This window comes from Xiphias gladius, chromosome 6, assembly GCF_016859285.1.
Source record: "Xiphias gladius isolate SHS-SW01 ecotype Sanya breed wild chromosome 6, ASM1685928v1, whole genome shotgun sequence".
Taxonomy (NCBI): domain Eukaryota; kingdom Metazoa; phylum Chordata; class Actinopteri; order Istiophoriformes; family Xiphiidae; genus Xiphias; species Xiphias gladius.
In genome coordinates this window covers 339,628-364,340 of record NC_053405.1, presented here as the reverse complement: position 1 = coordinate 364,340, position 24,713 = coordinate 339,628, and the positions used below count along the sequence as shown (strand labels likewise).

At 42.7% G+C, this 24,713-nt stretch overlaps 3 protein-coding genes across 8 annotated transcripts in view; 1 reads left to right on the top strand and 2 right to left on the bottom strand.

Annotated features, from left to right (window-relative positions):
* Positions 1-2,341, bottom strand: part of cdc14ab (cell division cycle 14Ab) — a 36,055-nt gene extending 33,714 nt beyond the window's left edge. For all 5 annotated transcript variants that reach the window (XM_040128507.1, XM_040128506.1, XM_040128505.1 and 2 more), the window contains exons 1-2: positions 1,979-2,341; positions 841-931 (exon numbers count right to left, since the gene is read on the bottom strand). In XM_040128507.1, coding sequence (XP_039984441.1) covers positions 841-931; positions 1,979-2,075 — 188 coding nt within the window. In that variant the 5' untranslated portion in view covers positions 2,076-2,341. The remainder of the gene's footprint in view (positions 1-840; positions 932-1,978) is intronic.
* A 3,481-nt stretch (positions 2,342-5,822) lies between these two features.
* rtca (RNA 3'-terminal phosphate cyclase) lies at positions 5,823-11,795 on the bottom strand. Its single transcript, XM_040127870.1, has 11 exons — positions 11,585-11,795; positions 11,348-11,448; positions 9,955-10,098; positions 9,455-9,578; positions 8,931-8,989; positions 8,702-8,843; positions 7,730-7,851; positions 7,425-7,483; positions 6,793-6,887; positions 6,608-6,712; positions 5,823-6,076 (listed from the first exon to the last, which is right to left on the bottom strand). Exons 1-11 carry the CDS (start codon positions 11,654-11,656, stop codon positions 5,978-5,980), a joined length of 1,122 nt encoding a protein of 373 aa, XP_039983804.1. The 5' UTR covers positions 11,657-11,795; the 3' UTR covers positions 5,823-5,977.
* Positions 11,796-13,756: 1,961 nt separating this feature from the next.
* On the top strand, positions 13,757-24,019 carry dbt (dihydrolipoamide branched chain transacylase E2). Of its 2 annotated transcripts, none has more exons than XM_040128963.1 (11): positions 13,757-13,884; positions 15,034-15,166; positions 15,707-15,782; positions 16,270-16,451; positions 16,555-16,682; positions 17,081-17,333; positions 17,740-17,906; positions 18,012-18,089; positions 18,753-18,944; positions 19,041-19,112; positions 20,958-24,019. In XM_040128963.1, the coding sequence occupies exons 1-11, from the start codon at positions 13,840-13,842 to the stop codon at positions 21,123-21,125; spliced, it is 1,494 nt and encodes a 497-aa protein (XP_039984897.1). In that variant the 5' UTR covers positions 13,757-13,839; the 3' UTR covers positions 21,126-24,019. The 2 variants fall into 2 exon arrangements, with proteins under 2 accessions (XP_039984897.1, XP_039984898.1); XM_040128964.1 differs by lacking the exon at positions 13,757-13,884 and adding an exon at positions 13,891-14,327.
* Positions 24,020-24,713: the final 694 nt, after the last annotated feature.

The following is a 24,713-nucleotide window of genomic DNA, read 5'->3' as shown; positions in this document are numbered from 1 at the left end:
GGGAGCTTTAGTTTAAAAACTCAGAACATTATTATTAATAAAAATAAGAAAAAGGAGAGTCATAATCCATTGGTATTACATTCTTTGTTTTACACTCTCACAATAGCTCATCAGAATGGTTCTTAAATTCTGCTCTGTACATTCACATACACAGATTTACTGTGTGGTGAAAACTTGTGGACATACAACCTAAACACTCTCATTGTTTAATTATATTGAGTGTTTTTTCATAGGAGACGTGGTGACTCCGCTGTAACAGAGTTAAAACCGAGAAGGGGGTTCAGGGTGGACTTCTTCAGTTTCACCTGATATTTGTTCCGATAGTTTTGAAAAACAAATATTCTTTTCTTTTCCTAAACTCACCTCACCTCAGTGAGTGCTTGCCCTGCAGTGTTTTGGGGAAAAGCCTGATCAGTCCCTGACTACAGTCTGACTATAAACACTCTGTAGTGTCTGAATGAACTGTGTCTGTAGCCGAGATGGAAAATGTGAGACAGTGACTGTTTGATCAGACAGTACCTGATTTATATCATCATTTTGTTCATTTTATTCAGTATTTTATTAAGTGACTCGTGTTCAGACACAGAAAGAGGTGTGTTTTATTTTGTAAACTGAAAAAAAACGGCTTTTTAATAAATGGTTTTGCTCTCAGCAGAGTTATTTACTAAAACCTCAGGAATGGTATTTGTACTCTACCTAGCTCTGAAAATATGCACTGAAATGAATCACAAAGAACATCTGCAGCATCTTCTCCAAGTAAAAACACCTTAATAACCCTGCAGACTGGCTCCTGAAAAACCCAGAGAGCAGTGAAGCAGATTAACATCGTGATAAACTTACTTTTCGTAGACGAACTCGTCGTCGGTGCAGAAGTAGTGAGTGTTGGCTGTGCTTTTAGGTTTACTGCGCAACGTGGCGAAGTACAGACGCTCTGGTAGAGAGAGAGAGAGAAATGAATTAACTGTTCAACACGGACTTTAAAACTGAATTCCGATCAGTTATGCTGCTGCTTCTATTGTCAAACTTTTAAGATGTACACGATCAAGCTATATAATCACAACAACCTGGTATGAAAAATAATCTTCTTTGACAAGAAAATCTGTTGTAAACATCCCCACAAATTAGTAATTACTATTGTTACTGATTCATCATCCACATTATTTATCAGTTGTATTTTTTTGGCTGATCAACTCATCATTTCTGACAAAATGTCAAATTGTGTGAAATATTCCAGTCTCAAATGACAGGAGTATAAAGGGAAGCTTTCACGTTGGTGATTTTGTTTGAACCAACAGTGAACAGATGGAGCATCAGTAAATAATCACATTTGAGAAACTGATTTTACTGGATAAATGATCAAGATGATCCACTTTTTATCCAAGCTGTAATCAATTACTTTTCTGTAGATCAATGAATCAATTCATCGTTACAGCAACAACACAAACAGCTGTCACTGGAGGTTGCATACCATTTACATCCAGCCGTTCTGTTCCCACCTGCAGTAACCATCCTGATGTGTTCAATGAGCCAAAGTCCCCGATCGATAACCAATACCCTGCTGATCAGCTGATCAGACGGACAGCAGAGCAGCTGCTGGTTGATACTCAGTGAATTCAGTACAGAAACTTTATTTTTTATTAAGTTTTACGTTAATAAAACGATTTATCTTCTTTAAACTCTAAACTAAACTGTTTTGACCTTTAATGAACGTTTGATAGCAAGCTCTTGTTTATTCAATAAACTCTTTACTTTTAATAAAGTCCATTTACATTGGATGAACACTTTAAAAACTCTTTTATACTCTTCACTCTGAATAAACTCTTTCTACCTTTGATAAGCTCTTTATTCTTCTTAAACTTTTCAAAGTTCCCTTTAGACTCAGGCTGTTTTTAATAAACTCTTTCTCTTTATTAAAGTCTGTGATTCACTTGTTTTTATCTTTGCTAAACTTTATCTTTAATCAGTTCTAGTTTTTTACCTTTAATAAACTCCGCGGACCCGAGCAGCTCCGGGTCCTCGCTCATCCTGAACAGGGCAGACAAGATGGGGGAGTGCCTGACACCCTCCCCCGTCATGGACCGCCCCCTCCTTCCACTGCCTCAGAAACTTTTCAAACTGCTAACAGCTCAGTTAGCCGTTAGCAGGCTAGCAGCAGCCGAACACAGACTGTTTAAAAAGTTTGAAACTTTCTCCTCAGTTTCCCATCAGTCTCTGAAACTGGTCGTCACTCACGGAGGAACCTTTTCTACCGTTTCCGTTGTTTGCTTTTCCGTTTTTAACCGGTAAATCTCCGCGGGTTAGCATGCTAGCTCGTTAACACGACAGCGACTTAGCGACGCTTGCGGAGTCTGAAACTCAGATTTACCGAATCAATCCTTAAGACACGTTACCATAGCAACGGGAGCCGCGCCCATAACAACCACAGCCAATCAGCAACCAGAATGCACCATGATGCCTTCACTGTTATCCGTGAAACACGTCCAGTGAGGCTTTCAGGTGCCGACAGGAACAAAAGGCGTTTACTGAGCATAGATTGAACTTCTACTGTAAAGTTACACATTTAAGACCTAAACCTTCAGCCTGAGACGGATGCCTGTGTTTTCTTTTTCTCTCTCCATCAGACTATCCAGTGTTTTTATTTGATGGAGCCTTATTTTGATGGTGGCGGGGATTTGTTTTTAAAGCACTCTGTAACACTGGTTTGAAAGGTACTATATAAATAAAGTTTATTGTTGATGTGTTCTGAATATTATTAATTTGATCATTTTTCTGGATAAATGTTATTAAATATGTATGTTATGTAAATATGTCTTTCCTTTATGTTTCCAGGTTTTTCGTCTTGATTTTGTTGTTTCAGTTTCAGTATTGAAGATGAATAGAAAAACTAAAACACTATACACAGTTTCTTTTGAAAAATTATAAATATGAGCTAGTTTACTCTGCTCCTGGGCCTTTTTTTTCTGTTTTCTTTTCTTTTCTTTCTACAGTTTAGGGAAATAACTTCACCATGTCTCGGGTCAGTTCCCCTTATTCAGAAGTTTTCTTCTAATGAGACTCGGTGCACTGGAACAAGAGAAACATGGCATGTTAAGTCACTACCAAGTCTTTTATTGTGTTTTGACCCCCGGAAGAACCTAAGACAAACAGACCAGCTGAACCTGGGCTGCAGTCGAAGATTCAAACAAATCTCCTTTCCTAACCAGGGGACGACAGTTAGGGAAAGACAACTGCGGTGCTGAGAGAATCCCACTGCACTTACAGTAGGCTATGTAGTTATGCGATGGCGGATGTTATTGACGTGGGTCGGCGTCCTCTCCTTTCCTTCCTTAAAGGATGATCCAGTGTATCCTGAGCTAAAGGAGATAAGGTAGGAAGCACTGAAGCTCCTTTCCTTAGCATTTAGAGACCAGCTCTCGTCATGGCCGCCACTGAGAGACTTCCGGGTCATTTCACTCAGTGAGGAACCTTCCTAAGCAAAAAGGACCATTCGACCACAGCCTGGACTCTGGAGAATTCTTGAAGCCAGGTGATTTGTTTTGGAAGCAGGTGGAGGTTTAAATCCCACATTAGTCCTTTAAAGTCTGCTGAACCTCTGTTTATGTCAAACTCACCTGCAATCAGAGAGATCCACACACGGTTTGGAGCTGGTGCTGGTGCTGGTCCTGGCCCTGTTCCCAGTCCTGGTCCTGGCTGGAGGATGCGGGGGCCGTCCTGATGCATCCTCCAGGCCCCGGCGTCTGCCATGCTGCAGGGCGGCGAGCAGACTGCAAGGACTGGGCCAGGCTGAGCCGAGGAGGCGTCAGGTGACCCGGATCATGTTACTCCTGGTTCCAGAGGGGACGGAGGTGTGAGTTTACAGCCTCCTCGGGTTTCAACACACATTCAGGTCTAAGCGGGACTTCCTGCTGTACACGCTGTACATCAACTCACCTGCTGCAGGTGAGTTAAAGGGGCTAGAGGGACAACAACACGACACCCTCCTAATGACGTCACGGAAACAAGACAGAGACCACAGGAAGTCCAGGACTACGTCCAGGTCCAGTTCAACCAGAGAGTGTCCAAAGCAGGTCCCTGTCTCCATCACGCAGGGACAGACACACCTGTCTCACTGCAGGCAGTCAGAAACATTATAACCAAAATAAACTACAGTACCCAGAATTCAGCACTAACTTTGTCGTTCACTCTAGGAAAACTCCAGAAAAACAAAAAACAAGAATGTAACGTTAAGTAAATATAGAAATATCTCATGACTCTTCCCCATCCCAGAGGGAGATACGCACACCTGGTCACACCTGCACATATACAGTCAGGATCCTGCCTGTATCTCAATGACACGTTGTTTACTGCAGCTGTGACACCTGCATTTAATATCCGAGTTTACACTGGTCGTAATTACAACATCATAATGTAGATTTAGAACCTGAGAATGTTCTAACATCAGGACCTAAAAAGTCAGATTTTTCACTAGGTATCTCAGACATTTGACTCAGAAAGCTGCAATTTCAACTTTAACAATCACAACTGTGCTTAAAAAAGTCATAACCATGATTTAGAATCTCGGAATTTTCACCTAAAAAGTCAGAATCCCATACAAGTCATCATCTTTACTTAGGTCAAGTAGTTGACTTACATTTGCATCATCTTGAGCAATTTCTGAATCATCATCTCAAAATGTTGTTTTAAGGTCATAATCCTGATCTAAACCCAAACCCAGTAACTCAGTGATCCTGATTTAAGAAGTCGTCTTCTGACCTTAGAAGGTCATAATGATGCTTCGGCATCTCAGGAGTTAGTTCCTAAAAAGTCATGTTCAGATTTGAAACTGATTATATGTGAATGTGCGACACCTTTTCACTGCAGCACAGTGTAAACCTCCATCTCACCTGTCAGGTGCTCGTCAAGCTGTGAACTGCAGGTGACCTCAGCTCCTCCCAAATCCTCCGTTGACAGAGTCAGTGTGACTGGCTGTCTGTAGTCCTGTCAGCGCCCCCTACAGGCTGCAGAACTCATTACAGCCACAACCCAAACAAACACCATCCTGATGGTTCAGACCACGTCCGTGGTCCGTTTTCAGGTTGACTCTGCTCTTTAAGGACAGGTTCACAATAGTTAATCCAACGGTCGTGTCCATGTGAAGAAGTTTTTCTTCCTGTTCCTACTGGACGTTAACAGGTCTCTGCTCAACATGTTGCTGATGGAGACAAAGTTTTATTATTTGTGTCAGTCAGACTGATCAGCTTCATATTAACTTCAGACAAAGTTTAGAATAGATTTTTAACACACAACGAGGAATTTGACTCCATCACTTCCCTCGGCAACATGTTGAGCAGAGACCCGTTTACATCCAGTGTGAACGGGAGGAAAAAGAACGAGTGTTGGTTTAAGACAGAAGATAAAATGTGAAGCTTCTCTTTTAAAGATCATCATCCGAACTGAAACTTTTTCAGTGGGAAAACAAACTTTTGTGTTTTGTGTTATTGTGCGTCTTGAGTTTTCTCTCAATGGATGGATGAATCTCTTTCACGGTGTCTGCTGTTGCCACGTTCACGTGGGACGATAAAAGCCAGGAATTTCCAGTTTGCTGCATTGCATCTGTCAAAACTGCCTCTGTCAACCTTATTGTAGAAACTGTTTGTGTATTTGTATATGATCATGTTTAGAATTCTTTTACTAAGTTTTTTGGTTCTTCAGCTGACTAATCTTATTTTTGTTATTTCTTTCCTTTGCTGTTCTCACCCCTGCATCAAATCAAACTCCCAGTGCACATGTTCCTGGTGAAGAAAGTCTGATTCTGATATTTTTATTAAAAACAGACAAAAGTGTGAGCGTTGGAAAGACTTTTATTTATTTATTACAGTATTTAAGGAAACACCCTGAGAGACAGAAGCTAAGAGGGTCGGCCATGACAGGAGCAGCTACCGAGTCCAGTAGAGAGACAGTGGGTGTGTTTAGTGTGTGTGTGTGTGTGTGTGTTTGGCTACAGGTTGAGGTTGGAGGCTCCTGATCCTTGACATTCGATGATGTAGGTGACATTACTGCTCAGCTCGTCCCCACACTTTGTTATTGTGAACTTTGCCTGGAAATATAAAAAATAAAAAAGGTGCAGAAACAGGCATCAAGAGGTTTTAGCAGCTGTTAGACCTGAACGCAAAATACAGTGTCTCTAGTCCTGAACGCACCGTGGAGACGTCCTCATCACTGTCAGACTGACTCTTTACCATTCACACAAAATTAATGCTGACATTTAGCTATTTCAGTGCAGTCTTCAGAAAATAATGAATGGATTGATAATAGGTTGTATTTTAACGGAGTTTCTGCATGGACAAGGTTTTTTTAAGAGGTTAAAAAAATGACATTAGCTCTAGAGCCATCCCAGTATTTTCACCTTGTCATTTTGTACAGATTAATTTGTGTTGTTTGGGTAAATATTTTGGGGTCTGAAATAAAAACCAGCCACTCATTCATTTCAACCTTATTCATTTTGGGCCTCACTTTTCACTTCAGTTAGGGGGAAATTTCAGCGATGACTTTAAATTAAAAAGGGATTTTATCCTTTAAACTCCCTTTACTCGACCGACCGACCGACCGACCGAGGGGTGTTACTAACCTGAGTGAGCTGCTCTGCGATGTGGATGGCCGTCTGTGTGTGCAGCGTCACGACTCCGGTTCGAATGCGAGACGTTCCCTTCGCCAACGCCATGAAGATGATGAGCTGAGGAGGAGGGGGTGGGATCACGGTTCAGAATGAGGTCACACTGAGGTCAGAGTGAGATCAGCAGGTGTACAACTCACCTGGTCCTGCAGGAACTCGTCAACGCAGCCGTTGTGTCTGATGTTTCTCAACAACATCTCAGCAGCTTCAATACCAATTTTATCTGCATACACACCTGAAGTGTGACACACACACACACACACACACACACACACACACACACACACACACACACACACACACACACACACACACGTGAGTATACATGTGTTTACCTGGCTGTCTGTGCTGACAGTCACAACAGTCTGTTCACACCTTCCTGAGAGACAGGTGTGGACACTCAGTCCAGAGTCTCACAGGGGCCAGCGACCATTCAAATCTCAAGCAAAGCGCATTTTGTGGTAACAGCTTAACAAGCTGAAAATGTTTGACAAAACTGAGAAAACGACAAAACTTCGTGTAAAAAATTGGCGTTTTAACTTTTTAAATGCGGAAGTGATTATAACAACTGTCATGTTGACTGACTGACTCATCACTTCGCAGGGCTCCAGACTGTAACATATGTGACCATTTTTTGAGCGTGCATGATGATCATTCGGCTGCTTTGGTGCCCCTTCGGCTCATGTACTGCGTTAGCCATTGTTGCTGAAAGTTGTACATTTTGGTCTTTGATTTGTGTGTTGCTGCCTCCTGCTGGTTCAGGTGAACTTACCTTTCTTCCCCAGAGCTGAACCTGCAAACAGACAACCTGTCGACGACTCTGCGATGATTCTGAAACACAGAGAAGGACCAATCAGAAAAAAAAACCTCACAGCGATGCTATGTTGACTGCACGTGGGAGAAACGACACTTCGACGGTTACAACTACATCTAGAGACGTCTGAACTCTGAATGAACTGCAGTATAATATTTGAATCTCGGTAGTAATTTGTATAAGGAGCCTGTCATTTCCCATCTTTCTCCCAGACAGCGAACACAGCACGGGTGCATTGATGTCAGCCGGTGGGCGGGGCTTACATGATGCCATTGCCGTTGCCATAGGCCTTGTCTTTCTCCTGGAGCGGCTGGATGTTGATGTACAGTTCTTTGATTTCCTTCCTGATGGTTCGAACGGCAGCAGCCGACATGTCTTTAGCCAACTATAGTCAACACAATAACAAAAATTAAAAAACACAAAAAACTACCGTCGACACGATAACAACAAAACCTGCACACACAAGGTTATTCTGAACATTAAGATCAGAGCCGAGCATCAAACCTCAGACTTGTTTTGGTTCCGAACAAAACGTGCATAACCAAGAATCAAAAATTCTCTGATGCATAATCCTGTTGACTTCTATTTTGATTAGAGCGTTGCTGATTTAAATCACCATTTATCCAATTTTACACCGTATTTCATCTGGACAGAAATCAAAAAACAGTGGAATCATCTATCAGTGACTCCATTAATACATTATAATTCTGCTGCTTTTTTCTGACATCCAACGGACAGACCTTACAGTTTTGCTGGATATTTGATCATCCATGCAGCTGGCCTGAATAAAATGTAAAGTATGGGGGCCGAGTGGTGTCTGATTATTACTGTGGTTGTCTCTCTGTGTATAGAACCTTCTGCTCTAGTTTTTATGTTAATAAGACACATGTAATTAAGATTCGACTTGTTATTAAGTGTTTCAGAAGTGTTACAGGCCTGTACTTGTCACACTGATGTCAGCCTTTTATGTAAAAATGAACTTATTTAGGCTCGAGACCCACACAAGGTGACCGTCTGAAAGGGGCTGAGCATCCAGCACCGTGCACCGGACCAGTGAGAAGAGGTTAGGGTTGAGAAACGGGGGGCCACGTCTCTGCCCGGTCCTCCTCCCGCTGCACCTTACTCTATTTCCATTACAGTTAGGTCTGTAATTAGATAAAATCCCCCAAAAATCCCATCCTGTCTGTGACCCTGCTGTATAAAAGCAGTAATGTGTGTTGTGGTGGTAACTTTACTTTGAAGGGCAGGACTCCGGCGACGTACGCTCTGCCATGGATCTTGGTGATGTTTCCTCTCTCTGTCATGGTGACAGGCTGCAGCTCTTTGACTGGATTCACCGTCACCATCACCTCACCTCCACCTTTAGGGTAGTAACCCCTGAGAAACGTAAATGTGTATACACAGTGAGATACACAAATACACACGTTTCTACTGTTTCTACTCATTGGACGACAATAAACTGACCTCATTCTGATGTCACAGTCAAAATGGACTCCAAACTTCTCCACAATGGGTTTAAACACCTGAAGAAGAAAAACAGTCAGTTAACAGAGATTTGATGAAGAAAATCCTGTGCTAACTGACCAAACTAACAGCTGGCTGCTCGATGAGTCAGCAGATGTCCTACTCAGTCCGTCTGCAGTGTGTCGCCAGTGTGTGTACAGTGGCCGTGTACAGCGTGTGTACTGTGTATTTAAAGTAAGTGTGCAGTGTACTTAGTGTGTAAAGTGTTTGTACAGTGTATGTATAGTATGTGTTAAGTGTGTGTACAGAATATTTACAGTGTATTTAGAGTAAGTGTACATTGTGTATATTGTATTGACAGTGGGTGTGATGTGCATTTACAGTGTATGTAAACTGTTTGTACAGTGTATTTACAGTATCAGCTCATAACTGAATATATATGTATCGATACAGTGTGTAAACAGACACTGTAAACACAACATGTGCATACACTGGGTATGAAGTGTGTATACGCAGTATCGGACCTTGACAGTGTAGTCGATCTGAGGAGCCATCTCTGCGTTGGTTCCTCCCTTCAGACAGAGCTGCGAGGAGGCGTCAGCGTACAGTGCACAGGGCAGAGCTACCTGCAGCAGCAGACACACACTCCTGATACACACAACACACACAGACACAAATACAATTAATTTATATCAATAAACTACTAATAGAAAAAAAAAAAAGACCAGGTTTTGTAAAGTGCTCTGAACTACTGTTGTACATGTGGATGATGCTTGATATCCAGTCATCTATCTGTCTGGAATCGGTTCATAAATAAGAACCTGTGACCTCCATAAGTATTTATGGTCACCAACTCTTTAGAACCCCAAACCTCCCTGAGTTCCCCTGACACTCTAAAATACTCCTAGAGCATCTCCAAGGCTCTTTTAACCTCCTCTGAGACACCTGGAGCCCCCTCAAGGACCTGTGGTACCCTTCAAAACCACCTGAGCTGGAGGTCTGACAGACATTCAGTCAGTCTCACCCTGCTGTCTGTGTGTCTGCCGTGTGATTTCCAGACTGGATTTTTCCTGGAGTCAGACTGATGTCAGTCGAGCCGATGCTGGCTCCCTGCAGACTGCCAGAACACAGATCTGAGACCAGCTGCAGGCCGCTCAGGTGTTGCGGTCTGAACACACATACATAAAACAAAATATCATGATGTGTCAATGACAGTGCAGCTGTAGGAAAACAGTGAACGGCCGATCGTCTGCCTGAGAGATATTTTTACCAAACGCCATTTACAGAGTTTCTGCAGGTTCACCGAGTTAAATTTAAGACATTTTAAATACCACATAGAAAGTAATTTCATCCCTGTTTCGCAGTCATGTTGTCCAAAGTCTGAAGATGAGGCCTAAAAATATCGACTAAGTGCATGAATTTGCAAGCACATTCAGCATCTGATTCCCAGTTGCATATTGTACCTTTAAACACGGTCTGGATGAGCAACAGAAAATGGATGTATGAATTAACTAATACAGAAAGTAAGAGGTTTGCAAAATAAAGCCCTTTTAATACCTTTTGAGAGGAAACTTAAATTGGTGCTTTTTAAGACGTTTCAAGGCCTGCAGATACCCTGGGTTGGACATGGTATATTTTAATGTTTCCTCTGTTCAAATTTAAACGCACTGAACTATGACGTCCTGCGTTTTTGCATCGTTCAGGAGCTTCTGCCTCATTAAATCATTCACACTAGTTCATGAAAGAAATCCTTTATAAGAAAGCCTAAGAAATCCGTTCAGAAAATAGAGAAATTTGGCACGTTTACACTTCATACAAAGCGACACATTGGATAAAATAAGATGAAAGATGTTAATGGATGCTAACATTCTGTCGGTAAAATCGGCATATTTATGATCGACCCAGCAGCAATATTCATCGATAAAATCAAATTTATTGAATTGATTCCCAGCTGCATGATGACGCCGCTCACGGACTTTTCTGGAAGAAAGGCTGTGGCAGAGAACCGGAGAAATAACTAGAAGTTTCTTTTAAAGTTTTGTGAATTTACAAGCTGCTGCGTGAAGACGATGGATACCGAATTAAAAAGCAGCGTCTGTTGATTGTCTGAGTGTCTCTCACAGTGTTTAAGAAATTATGTGTGTTCGTTGACAAGTGCGGCGCTCTTATTCTGCATGATTTTTGAATGGAGTCGGGTCTGCGCATCGGTTCTCAGTGGAATCGGAAGTTTCCCATCAGAAGAGGTTTAACTAACAGGGAAATGAGACTAAGTCCGGAACGGGATACAAGATAAAATAACATGAGCAACAGCGGCGTTTTTATTGTTCTCTGTGAACGTCTGCTAACTAAGTTAGCCGACGATTCAACTTTAATGAATAGGCTAACATTAGCCTGCTAGCCGCGGAGCTCCCCCTCACCTGAGCCCCGGTGTGCTCCTGCCGGCTCGGATTTTGGTGATTTTGATGGCGGAGCCGGTGATGCAGCTGAGCGCCACGGAGACTCTCAGGATCTGTCCGCCCTGCAGAGAACAGACACCGGGAAACAGAGCAGACATCAGTGAGCTCAGCACCGGCTGCTCCTCGCCGCCGTTAGCCTACTGTTAGCTCGTTAGCAGCGCGAAACATTTCTCCGGTAAACAAAGTGCGAGTACTCACTCCCTCCATCACGCTGCCGTCGATCTCCTCCTCCGCCGCCGCCGCCGCCGCAGCCGCCACCACTGGGTCCATCTTCACTCACAATACGAAACTTTCACTTTCCCACAAAATTATGACGTTAGCGCTGCCGCTGCTTCTTCTTCTTCTTCTTCTACTTTTTCTTTTCTTCTTCTTCTTCTTTTTCTGCTGCTGCTTCTTCTTCTTCTTCTTCTGCCGCTGCTGCTTCTTCTTCTTCCGCTTGTTCTGCTTCTTCTTCTGCTGCTGTTGCTGTTGCTGTTGCTGCTTCTGCTTCTTCTTCTGCTTCTGCTTCTGCTTCTCCTCGGCTGAAACGTCTCACTGAATGTCTAAGCCACTTCCGACAGCCTTCAAAATAAAATTCTGTTATTTCGATTATATAAAATTGCCTGTTGATAATGTATCTCTAAAATTGGTCAAAACACTTATTCGTGAAGCCAAAGTTATTAACTCGCCACAATATTTATATGTTTCTACAAAATGACGTAGAAAGAAGAATAAAAAGGGACTGCAAACAGATTTATTAAAACATCTTAAGCTAAAGCTGATTTGTCAAAACTCTGAGTTGCTGAATCAGTTTCTGTTTAAATGAAAGAAATTCTGCTCACACAAGCGATTCTCACACCTGCCTCCATCCACTCAAGAACAGTTACTGTGTTTAATTGAATTTGTTTGAGCAATGTCCGCATCACATCGATACACTTTCCGCTTACTGTTTATGTTGGTGCATACATGAATCACCTGATTATTTTTGTGTTTTTATTCTTCATTTTGTATGTAGATTCATTGATGAACCTATTTTTATGATAACACAGTCGGTGGGAAATGTTTCATTATCAGTCTTCTTACCTTACCAGAACAATACTTTATTCATAAAATTTATGGTCAGGAATGATTTTAAAATATATCTTTTGCACTACCGAGAACTGCCAGAACCAAAAACAGTAACATGTACTTCAAGTATCAAAGCAAAAGTACCTGATTGGCAACAGACTGTTCTCTGTTAAACATGTTATATTATATTTTTGCATTATTATCACTGATATATTAAAATATCTGATTAAGATGGATCATTATATTCTGCTGAGTAGTTTATGTTTAATAATGAATCACATCAAGGCTGAATGCTGATTATCAAACAAGCAAAATGGGCAATTTGCCAGCGGCCCCAGCCCCCAGGAGCCCCTGACCCCCAGGTGCCACAAAAGGCCCAGATTTACTGGGTTTCTATTGGTTGTTGGTAACTTAATTAACCTCTTAACTGCAATTTAAACTAATCACTGCAGTGCTGGCTAATTTTGGGGCATTTAACAGGTTGATCTGACCATGCATCATATTTTATTAAATGAAGTCTTGATCTTCACAGTAACCACAGCTGTAACTATAACTGTCGCACAGTACACAGTAGTATAAAATAGAAATACTCGGGTAAAGTACGGGTACCTTAACATGTACTTTAGTACAGTTATTGAGTAAATGTAGTCTGTAACTTCACTGTCTGTTTCTGCAGAACTCTGCTGCTTTTCTTTCGGCTATCTGCGGCTTTTATTTTGAAGAGCATTTCGGGAAAAACAGCAGCGATGATGACGTTGCAGCTCAGAGGAAGAGGAAGAGGATGAAGATCACAGCGGTGATGTTGGTGGCTTATCACTGACTTCAGAACAGCTGACAGCTGCAGCACAAAACGCGTTGTTGTCGTTTAGTTTTTTATTATGAAGTCAAAACACAAACAAACAAACAAAACGTCACAGTGACGTTTCAGAAACCTAGAAACACAACATATGTTCGGTTTCTTTCATTTATTATGATACAAATTATTTATTTGATTTGATCTATTTATTTTGTCGCTAACGTAAGCTCAGAAAAGCAAGTAAGTGAACCTTTGAGTTGAAATTATTTTGTTAGAAATAAAACAAAACAAAACAAAAAAATAACAACTTTAACTTCAACTTGTCCCAAAAGAAACTTGGTTTTACAGGTCACAGAAACACGCTGTTTAAAAATATGCCTAAAAAAATATCCAAATAAAAATAGAATATTTCAGATAAAAAGAAAAATTGAATGAATAAACGAAGTAAAAAAAATAAAAAAAATAAACTCCCTGTTGTTCCTCCGATGACCGCCGGGTGGCATCGTTATGTCAGGTTAGCGTCAGGTCCTCCAGATGCAGAGGAAGAAGACTCGCCGCTGATTGGCTGCTGAGAGGGGCGTGCGGTTGTGACGTGTAGCCGAGAGGAAAGATGGCGGCGGTGACCAGAGGCTCGTTCAGTGTGCTCAGACGGCTGGTGAGGAATTAACCCGGCTGAATGTTTAAATGTTAAATGTTTAAATTGGTCTGATGCTAACGTCGAGCTAATGCTTAAGTCATATCATCACTCCGTCAAATCCTTAGCTTAGCCTGTTAGCTGTAGCTGCCGTGCTAACTCTGATGCTAATGCTAACCGGTTCAAAAACAAACTGAAGCTTCATGCTAACACACTGGTTAGCAGTTAGCATTCACCTGCAGTTAGCATTCTGCAGGTGAAGCAGGTTCTGGGTCAGACATCTAACAGGTAACAGGCTAACTGGGTAACTAAGGTTTGGTAAAAACTGATTCACAGTCGGATTGAGAACCATGTCTGTGCCCACACGAAGCGTCTGAAATTGAAAAACAGGATCCTTTGAAACTGATCTGTTTTCAAATGAGTTTAGTAGAGAGCCCTGTCACAGTGACACACCTGGACAACAGGTAAATGTCTTCTTCTCCAGTCGAACAACAAAACACTTGGTGAAGACTCAGTCTAAGTAGTTTAGAACGAGAATCAGCACCAGGACCAGAATCAGAACCAGAACAGTCAGTGTGAACGAGCATTAAAACTGACGGTAAAGCAGCTCTTGACTCTCACGTCACCTGATGCCTCTTACAGTCGGTTTCCTGTTGTCAGGGTTGTTGGGTTTTTCTTGCAAAACGACAGAGAACTGACAGGAGGACATGATGAAGTTAGTCTCTCGGTGTGGTCTGTACCTGTCCGTACCTGACTGTACTGTCTGAAACACAGATCAGACAGTTGATTCAACGACTTTCTACAACAACTTGACTAAAAACGGAACATTAGAACCTTCATGAAGGAGGATTTATTGTAACTATCAGTTGGGCGCAGAGGCTGCAAAGTGCCTGACTGGAATATATTGGTTGCTTTCAGTGTGGTTTTCACCAGGGAAATAAACCAATGCATATACGCCTGGTAGCATCAAGATGTTCTTTAATCTAATATTTTTATCGGCTGCTTCAGAGCACATTTTTAAATTAATCTATTTTATCCGCAATCTTATAAAATAAAATAAAATAAAAACTTTTTTAAATCGAACCAATAATCGTAAAAATGCTGAACATCAGATCCGATAATCAGTTGAACCCTAATATTTATCAATGTTGTCTGGTCTCTTCCTCTCAGCTGAGTCAGCAATACCGCCGCCGAGGTTTCCGGCTTCAGAACTTCAGGTCTGAGCGAACTCTGCAGCCGTTTGCCTCCACATGTGACAGAAACCTCCAGATGTTCAGCAGCAGGACACTGCACACCGCTGTCGGTGAGTCCAGAGCAGCAGGGACTGAGTCCTGAAACCTGGTAATCTTTAAAAAAAAAACTACACAGTTTAGTTCTGTGTAGTTTTTTTTCTCAAAAGCTTAAATGTGTTTTCATGAGTTTTTACACTCCAAGTCTTAAACCACCTGAGTTTGCATCTGGTTGGTCCAGATTCAGGTTTTCAGGAATTCAGGAAACTGACGGTTGTTAAATCCTCCATAACAAACGCTTTATTCACTCAGGAAATGGCAGCATGCCACATCCAAATGGTGTCTCCTGGTCTTTGGTGATGGAGTCCTTCCTGGTTCAGTTTCTGTGAATGATTCGGCAGTTTGTCGGAATTCAGAGAATCCAGACCAGCAGGTCTTCTTACACAGTTCAGCATGAAGGGTGGCAGATAAAATAAGGGTCCGAGGATCAGGTCTTTTTGTGCATTCACCCACCAGAGTCCACCATTCCTCCTCATCCCTCCGCAGTTTCACAGAAAGTGGTGATGATGTCGCTGATGATGTCATAGATGACGCAGGTGTGTTTTGTCCTGCAGTGAGTCGAGGACCAATCGTCCAGTTCAAACTGTCAGACATCGGCGAGGGGATCATGGAGGTGACAGTAAAGGAGTGGTATGTACCTTGATCACAAAACCACTGAAACCGCATAAATAATGAGAGCAGAAAACTACGAGACCAAAAAAACTACCAAAACCCTCAAAGACAACGAGGCAAACTACCAAAATTACAGTGCACAAAAATACTGAAACTACAATACTACAGAGACCAACAAATACTACTTGAGAGACTACAAAAACACTTACAGAGACCAATAAAACTACATCAAGACTGTAGGAACTGCACTGAAACCACAAAAGCTACCTGAGACCATACAAACTGTCCCAGACTACCAAAGCTTCCAGAGACTCTACTTTCATTGGTCTCCCCGAGACCAATAAAACTACTCCAAGACCACAGAAACTAACCTGGGACCAATAAAACTATCCCAAGACCATAAAAGTTAGCCGAGACCACTAAATCTTTAATCTACTGAAACTAAACTACTAAAACGACAAGGGCAGGTCCTAGTCTGCATGAATAAGATGTTCTTGTCTGGCAGGTATGTGAAGGAGGGGGACAAAGTTTCTCAGTTCGACAGTATCTGTGAGGTTCAGAGTGATAAGGCATCGGTTACCATCACCAGCCGCTACGACGGAGTCATCAGAAAACTCTACTATGACGTGGACGCCACCGCCTTAGTGGGCAAACCACTGGTCGATATTGAGACAGAGTCCAGTTCAGGTGAGACACGACATCAACACCTGGTTTGAGACTGGGACCAGGTTTACTCTGTTTCCTGTAGTTCTGGCTTGATCCAGACTAAAACCTGAGTGTTGCTGTTCAGAAGTGATCCAGGAGGAGGACGTGGTGGAGACGCCGGCTATGGCTCGAGAAGAACACACCCACCAGGAGATCAAAGGTCACAAGACCCAGGCCACGCCAGCCGTGAGACGCCTCGCCATGGAAAACAATGTGAGTCTTTTCCTGGTCCGACCTCAGTGTCCGGTGTTTCCAGTATCCGCAGTCTTTCCCCGGTCTGTGTCCAGTGTACGAGGTCTATGCTCAGTGTCCCCACTCTGTCTTCAGTCCATCCTCAGGGTCCCCTATCTGTCCAGTGTCCACCATCTGTCTCTAGTCTATCCTCAATGTCCCTGGACTGTGTTCTCAGTCTGTTTAGTTATCCCAGTCCTTCCTCAATGTCCCCCGTCTGTGTCTGGTGTTTTTAAGTCTTTCCAATGCCACCAGTCCAGAGTCTGTCCAGTGTCCCCATCCTGTCCCCAGTCTGTCTTCAGTGTCCCAAATTGTGTTCAGGAAAGGACAGACTATTCCCAGTTTAAACTGTTGCTGGTTTGACTGGTTTGTCCTCTCAGATAAAGCTCAGTGAGGTGGTGGGGACTGGGAAAGATGGACGAATCCTGAAGGAGGACATCCTGAACTTCCTGGCGAAGCAGACAGGAGCCATCTTACCTCCTACCCCATTCCAGGAGATCCAGACTCCAGGTCCGGCTCCGGCTCCGGCTGCTGCTGCTACCAGGCCTGTGAGCACCCCGGCAGCCATCAAACCCCCACCCACCACACCCAAACCTGTCTTCACTGGGAAGGACATCACCGAGCCCCTCAAAGGTCAGAGTCTGTTTTATCAGCTGGATTAAAACATGATGACGGTGAATTTAACCTCTCACCGGCCTGCTAGGACATTTTGTCTTTAATTAAATTAAATTGTTCACATTCTTCTTTGACCGTTGGTCAGACAAAACAAGACATTTGAAGATGTCAGCTAAGAAATTATAGTGGTCATTTTTCACTGTTTGTGACATTATAAAGACTATGTTTAACCGATCGACTGAGGAAATAACCGAAAGTTAATCAATATTGAAATTAATCATACAATGCAAGCCTGACATATTCACTGTTGCCTTGTATTAGAAAAAACATACATTAATTTTAAGTCTCCAAACAACAAGTTGTCCTCACTCTTTGGTTGTAGTCAGTCTCCTGCTGATAAGCTCTCCTTTTGTTTTATCTGCAGGTTTCCATAAAGCGATGGTGAAGACGATGACGGCGGCTCTGAAGATTCCTCACTTTGGTTACTGCGACGAGGTCGACCTGAGCCGTCTAGTGGCTCTGAGAGCTGAACTCAGATCTGTTGCTGAAGGACGAGGGGTCAAACTGAGCTACATGCCCTTTTTCATCAAGGTATGACCTGAGCAGAGGGACAGGAAGGTCTAGGTTGGAAAAACATGAATGATTATGGGTTAAAAGTTAAGTGCTGACCTTAATGCTGTGCTCTCATTGGCTCAGGCCGCCTCACTCAGCCTCCTCCACTTTCCAATCCTGAACGCTGCGGTGGACGAAGGCTGCCAGAACATCACCTACAAGGTAAAAGCAGAAGTCTCACGGTCCTTAACTTGTGGTCAGAACCGACGTTGACTCCTTTAGTCTGCTCAGGACAAGGATCTGTATCCTGTCTCTGAATTTTATGTAATTTGCACATTTTTCCAATCTTCTCAATATTTCCAAAGTTAAAATGAAAAATGCAGCAAAGGTGATGAATCACAGCCTTTTACCACAAATAATAATCTATTTGAGAGCCACTGTTCAGGTCCCAGATCAGATAAAATCAAACTTTAACAAACCAGCGCCCTTAAAAAGACATTAACACCTGAAAGACTTCAGGCAGACCCAACAAGCACCAGTCAACTTGGAGAAATAAACTTGTGCTGTAGATTTTAGGATGTTTATTTATCAATTTATTGGGTGACGGGGCACACACCTTTCCAAACCCTCTAAAACCCTGATTAGTCTTCTGAGGTGATCCACTGCTAAGTTCATGTTTATGCCTCCGCCCCGGCGACAGCCACGGCCAGGGGCGGTGCTGTATTTTTTCAGGTCGTCCGTCCGTCTCATTGCCATTCTGTTAAAGAATGTTCTTGACGGTTCGCAAGTTGGACCAACTATAAACCGGCACTAGCAACAGCCCAAGACTAGCACTAAATTCACATTGGGGGAAAGGGTGTAATAGTGTTGTTTTCTGTGCCTCAGGCGTCTCACAACATCGGTCTGGCGATGGACACGAGTCAGGGTCTGCTGGTTCCCAACGTGAAGAACGTTCAGCTGCTCAGTGTGTTTGAGATCGCTCAGGAGTTAAACCGTCTGCAGGCACTGGGATTTGCAGGTCAACTGGGAACGACCGACCTGACCGGAGGAACCTTCACCCTGTCCAACATCGGATCAGTGAGTCCAGCTGCACAACAACTACAGGACTTAAGTCTGAATCTTCTGCAGACCTAGTCTAACATGAACCTGTTCTCTGTTTGTGGTTTATACTAGATCGGGGGGACATACACCAAACCGGTGATTCTTCCTCCTGAGGTCGCCATTGGAGCTCTGGGAAAAATCCAGGTGGGTTCCAAACTTTTCCAGGATGATCAGAGCCGGACGGGTATGGGGATGGGTCATGATTTTCAAACAGTCGTTAAATTATAAAAAAAACGAACAGTTTATGCAACCACAGTCTTAAGAAATAAATGCTCCCTTGTTTTTACCGGCGCCTGGTAGTAAATAACGTGTTACTACTGTCAGAAGGTGGCAGTAATGGGCCTAAAAGTTGTTTGCCAACTGCCGTTAAGCAACAAAAGAAGAACACGTTACTACCAGGCACCAGTAAAAGGTGTGTGGCACTGGAAGATTAGATGCTAGAGATTAGAGACTGAAGAATGGTTGAAAAGTTCCAAGTAAATATTAAATAGTATTTCTGCCTAAAAATGCCCTTCTTTAGTGTTTGTATCTGAATGTGCTGTTGCTACTTTCTCTCCATCATTGTTTGGTGTTTTCTTCAAGTGTAATTCTTAAATTAAATCTCATCTGGAGCTCTCCAACATCCATGATCTTCATCAGCCCAGCTTGCCCAGTTACCATGAGAATATAGATGTTCAAATTTCCCATTTTTTTCCACATAATAGGAAAATGTAAAAACAGAATGTTAAAGATGTGGAGTCTGGATTAGATATATGGATGATGCATCTTACTGTTAGAGGCTGAGGAACTTGGTTAATGTTGTGCTAAAGGAAGAAATCTGAAGAGTCAAGCGCGAGACCCAGATTTTTGTCTGTTTGTTTTGGGAGAATGATGGTGCCTTCAGACTTTGGTAACTGGATGTTAGTATTTCAAGTTTTTCTTTGTTTAGGTGGAGAAGGTTGTCAAACTGTGAAGATTTATCTGTAGTGTGGCGATGTTTAAGTTTGAGCTAGTAATTAGGGTCTCTGGCAGGATGGGAACATAAATCAGTGTCATTTGCATATTAATTGACATTTACATGAATTCACACAGGATGGGTGTCAGAGCAGTGGTCTTCACGCAGAGCCTTGTGGTACACCGCCATCTGTGTAAGGTTAAAAAATAATAAGTTAAAGACAAACGGAACCGAATGTTAACCAGAGAAGAGCGATTTATCTGATAAAGATCAGGTTGGCTTATGTTTGAGTTTTTGGATTTGTGGGTTCTATGACAAAATCAGACATTTTCTAAATACAGGGACTCCCATTGTGTCTTATCGCAGATGAGGAAAATTATGTGGGGCGTGCTAAGACCTCATTGGACCAAGTTGGACTGGGTCTGTTCCAGTCTGGGTCAGATGGTGCTGACAGTCTGCAGATGAAATCCTGTAGTGTGTGATATGTAAAGACTCTTTTTTTAAACACGCTTGATATCTATAACTGACGTTGGTGATCGATAATGTCACATGTGTGTTGCCAAGGGAGCCGTACTGGTATTTAAATACCTTAACCTGAAGTCCGCTGAGCTCCAGGTTCCTCTATGGGCTCTACAGTCCCACTCACCTTTTCATCCAGGATCTCACCAGACTGAGCTTTTTTCCTCAAATGTCTCTGCACAGAACCAAAACGAGGCGCTTGCGTGGTCCATGTTTGTTTTGGTACAAGATCGGCGTTCTCAGTGGATTTCTGGGGTCGTCGACCTCCAGAACTCCAGTAGTTACTCAGCAGTGGGTCACGGTGTCGCGTGGTGGATTTACTCAGTCTAAGGTTTCCGATCCTTCCCGACTGTCAGAGACTAAAACATCTGAAACAATCCCGACGTTGGTTTGCCTTTGTAGGTTTCAGCTCGGAATTAAAATGACAAACACTAAAACTAAAAAAAAAAATCCAAAGGAAATGAGACAAAATAAACACAGGTTATTTTTTAATACAACCGTGCCCATCCTGATTTCACCACCCTGTTTTTGTTCAGATTCTGCCTCGGTTCGACGCTGGCGGTCAGGTGGTCCCAGCTCACATCATGAACGTCAGCTGGTCGGCGGATCACCGCGTCATCGACGGAGCCACCATGTGTCGCTTCTCCAACCTGTGGAGGGAGTACCTGGAGAACCCAGCCGGCATGGTGCTGGACCTCAAATAAACAGGAACGTTTCCCATCAGCCCCGGGGAGGAAGGAGACACTACACTAACACACCTTCACTTAGCCTCCTGCTGCCTTAGCTTCGTTTTTCTGTTGGAGGCCTTCATGTGCGCTTGTCTTCGTTTCCCTGTTGCCTTTGAGCAAGGCGTCGGGGGGAGGGGTCAGCCTGTCAGTCATGTTTCCATGATAACCAGTCACCCACAGACTGGAGATTAGAGGTAGTTAGTTTGGTTAATCTCTTCACTCACCTGAACTTTCATAGATGTTTAGGTTAAAAATTGCAGATTTCAGCAGATTTACAGGATCATAACGAGATGTTCTCACATACTTTCTGTTAGCGGTGGATTTTCTCTGTGCATGTTGATTTTCATACAAATCAAGTGAAACAGACGGTTGGCTGTTGGGTTGGAGATCAGTTTAAAACCTCATGTTCAGAGTTCACATTCGACCTGGAAACAACAGCTGAGAGAAGAATCTCATCACGACGTACTGTAGTATTTTTTCTGGGTCGCAGGCCCGTTTCACTGAATGATTGGTGAGCACAGATCACGTAGAGCTGAATCCATTAATCAATTCGTCAATCGACAGAAAAGTAATCTGCAACTATCGTGTCAATGGAATAATTGTTTGAGTTGGTTCCAGGTTTGCTCTGTTGGTCATAAACCACCCTAACCTGAGTATCTCTGGGTTTTGACTTTTTATAGACCAAATGTTTAATTGCAAAAATAATCATATAACAAAAAAAATCCACAGACCAATGTATAATGAAAATAACTTGCTCTTGCATAGTGAGTCGTATGAAAATTAACAGGAGAAAAAATAATTTTGTAAGCTTGAATGCCACAGATTTGATGGTACAGCTCAGGATCATATCACGTGATCTTCAGCAGCAGCAGCAGCAGCGCGTTCAAGTGCTCAAATGGAAATTTGTCTGCTGATGTGATATAGTCAAAAGCTCCGGAACAGCTACTAAATGGACCTTCTGAGATTTCTCCATCCAACACAGATGCATCCTTTGGAAAATAGGAGCGTATGGTGTGTGGCTGTGATATTTTAATTAAAAATAACCATATTAGTAGCGGGAACCATGTGATTAAAAATATCCCCTAAAACAGTAAGTTCTAAAACCAGCTTGTCCTTTACTGGTGAAAATTTTCTGACTAGTTTGAAATGAATCAAATCACCAACACCAGTCAACCTCCAGTAAACATGGGGCCGTTGGTGGGTGCCTGTATCTGGTTGGTCATCCAACCAAAGTGGGAGGTTTCACCTAAGCTTTAGCTGTATGAGCCACTTGTGTGTGAACCAAACAGGACTAGTGTCAACCTAGGGAAGCCTGTCTGAGGTCAGAACCCAGACTGGGAGGCGCACCGTGTTAATGTTAACGCTTAATGGACTGAAACACTGAAAGCAGCAGTATGGTCCAACGTTGGAGCGTCTTCATGGTAAAAGAAACCAAGCAATTTTCAAACAGAACTGGGACTTGAATACGCTTCTTACATCCATATACTGTTTACTTTTGTCATGTGATCAAAGTAACTGAGTAACAAAAGAGAACATGAGTTTAAAGGTTTTTAACAATAAGACACGGTTTTGCGTTTCATCGCTTTGATCTGGAGCTAAACAGCAGAAACGCAGAGTCATCCACCAGGGACCCATGTTTGCATGGATCGGAAACAGTTGAGCCTGGTTCAGCTTGTTTGTCCTACGACCCTGTGTCGGGCCCTTGCAAGACTGGCTCATTACATGAATGAGGGGGCTGCAGGACTGAAGTGGGGTTGAAAGTGGCCTCAGACTCTGCCTGATCTGTCCTCTCTACAACCTCTGAGATGAAAATGAAATATGAAAGAAAACTGACAAATACCCAGTGAAAGTGAAGCTATAGATGATGTACTGTATATAATAGAAATGTAAAATGAATCAGTGGTGAAAGTGGACTGACTGTTGACCTGTTGTGGTCTGTGGTCCCGCCCATAAATCCTAAACCACAAAGTGCCGTCTGACCCCTCTGTTTTTATCTCCTGTAGGAACCACCTGGTTCTCCTCAGAACAACCTGCAGGGAGGTGTTAAGACACGGTGTTTGTACGTATTACAGACTGTTAACTCCGCCTGTTGTATTAGTGGCATTTTCTGCCCCCTGGTGGTCAAATTTAATTAACGTAGCTTTATACTTGCATTGAAAGCGGTGAGCTGGAGGTATTACTGACCACTAGAGGGCAGAGAAACAGAAACAGACACTAAACTGACATACACCATTATCACTTTAGAAAGTGCTTGTTTTTAACTTGTGATCAAACCATTGTTTATTTCCACACCCCGCAGCTACAGAGCAACATGATCCTTGATCTGGATCTGGTGTCTGTGTCACCTTGTGAGTCTTAAGTCCAGTACGCCCTCCCCTTTAGCTCTGGCTTTGGTCTCCACCAACTCCTGAGGGAAATCTCTGGCTCTTTAGCTGCTAAACGCTCTGCTATGTTCCCCAGCTGGTCTCTGACTGTGTCTGATCTGATCTGAGCCTCTTTTTGTCTCCAGAGGATGAGATTGTTTTGGTCCTAAACTCTTATATCTTCCTCTCTGAAGCAGCTGGATGTTTCAGTCATTTCTCCTGGAATTTTTCAGTGTCCCGGTCGTTGCTGGGTAAAGGGCACATGGTGTCGGTTGTCTGTTACATAACTGTCTCTGGTGTGGAAATGTTTTTCTTGTTTTGTGTTTTTGTTTTTAGTGACACTAAATGTAAAGGTGTAAAAACAGAAGCAGCTGGGTTTTGTATTTTTGGGAATGTGTAGATCGGTTTTCAGCTCCTGGTGTCTGAAATGATTAAACTCATGAACAAATGAACCATTTGAACCCTGGTGAATAACTTTGAATAAAGTTGATGTGCACAAACCTTAAATATTGTTGACAATGAGTCTGTGATAAAACAAAATGTGGACAATGTGTTGAATAATTTCCAAAATGATGAATGGATACAATAAGTTTGACAACATTAGTCAGTGGATATTTACTCCTGAGATCTGGAACCTCATCCTATAAAATAAGACCAATAACTAGACTGGGAAGTCTGTGGAACCGGGGTCCAACCGCCTGATACAGTTCAGAACCAAAAACACACTGACTCGACGCCATGGGGAAACGAGAACACTGAGTAGGTTTTAAGACGTTTAACGTCTCGATTTGTTTGAACATCCTCAGACGCTCCTGCCCTGCACCTAGTATATTTACAGTCTTTTCTCTGGATGGGCACTAAATGGCAGCATGAGACCATAGAAGTTAAGGTACACACTCACTGAGCACTTTATTAGGAACACCTGTACACCTGCTTATTGTTGCAATTATTCAATCAGCCAATCATGTGGCAGCAGAGCATGGAATCCTGCAGATACAGGTCAGGAGCTTCAGTTCATGTTCACATCAAACAGATTGAGGAGAAATGTGATCTCAGTGACTTTGACTGTGGCAGGATTGTTAGTTCCAGACGGGCTGGTTTGCGTGTTTCTGAAACTGCTCATCTCCTGGGATTTTCACATACAACAGGTCATCCCTTTATGGCCACAGTTTACCATCTTCTAATGGCTACTTACAGCAGG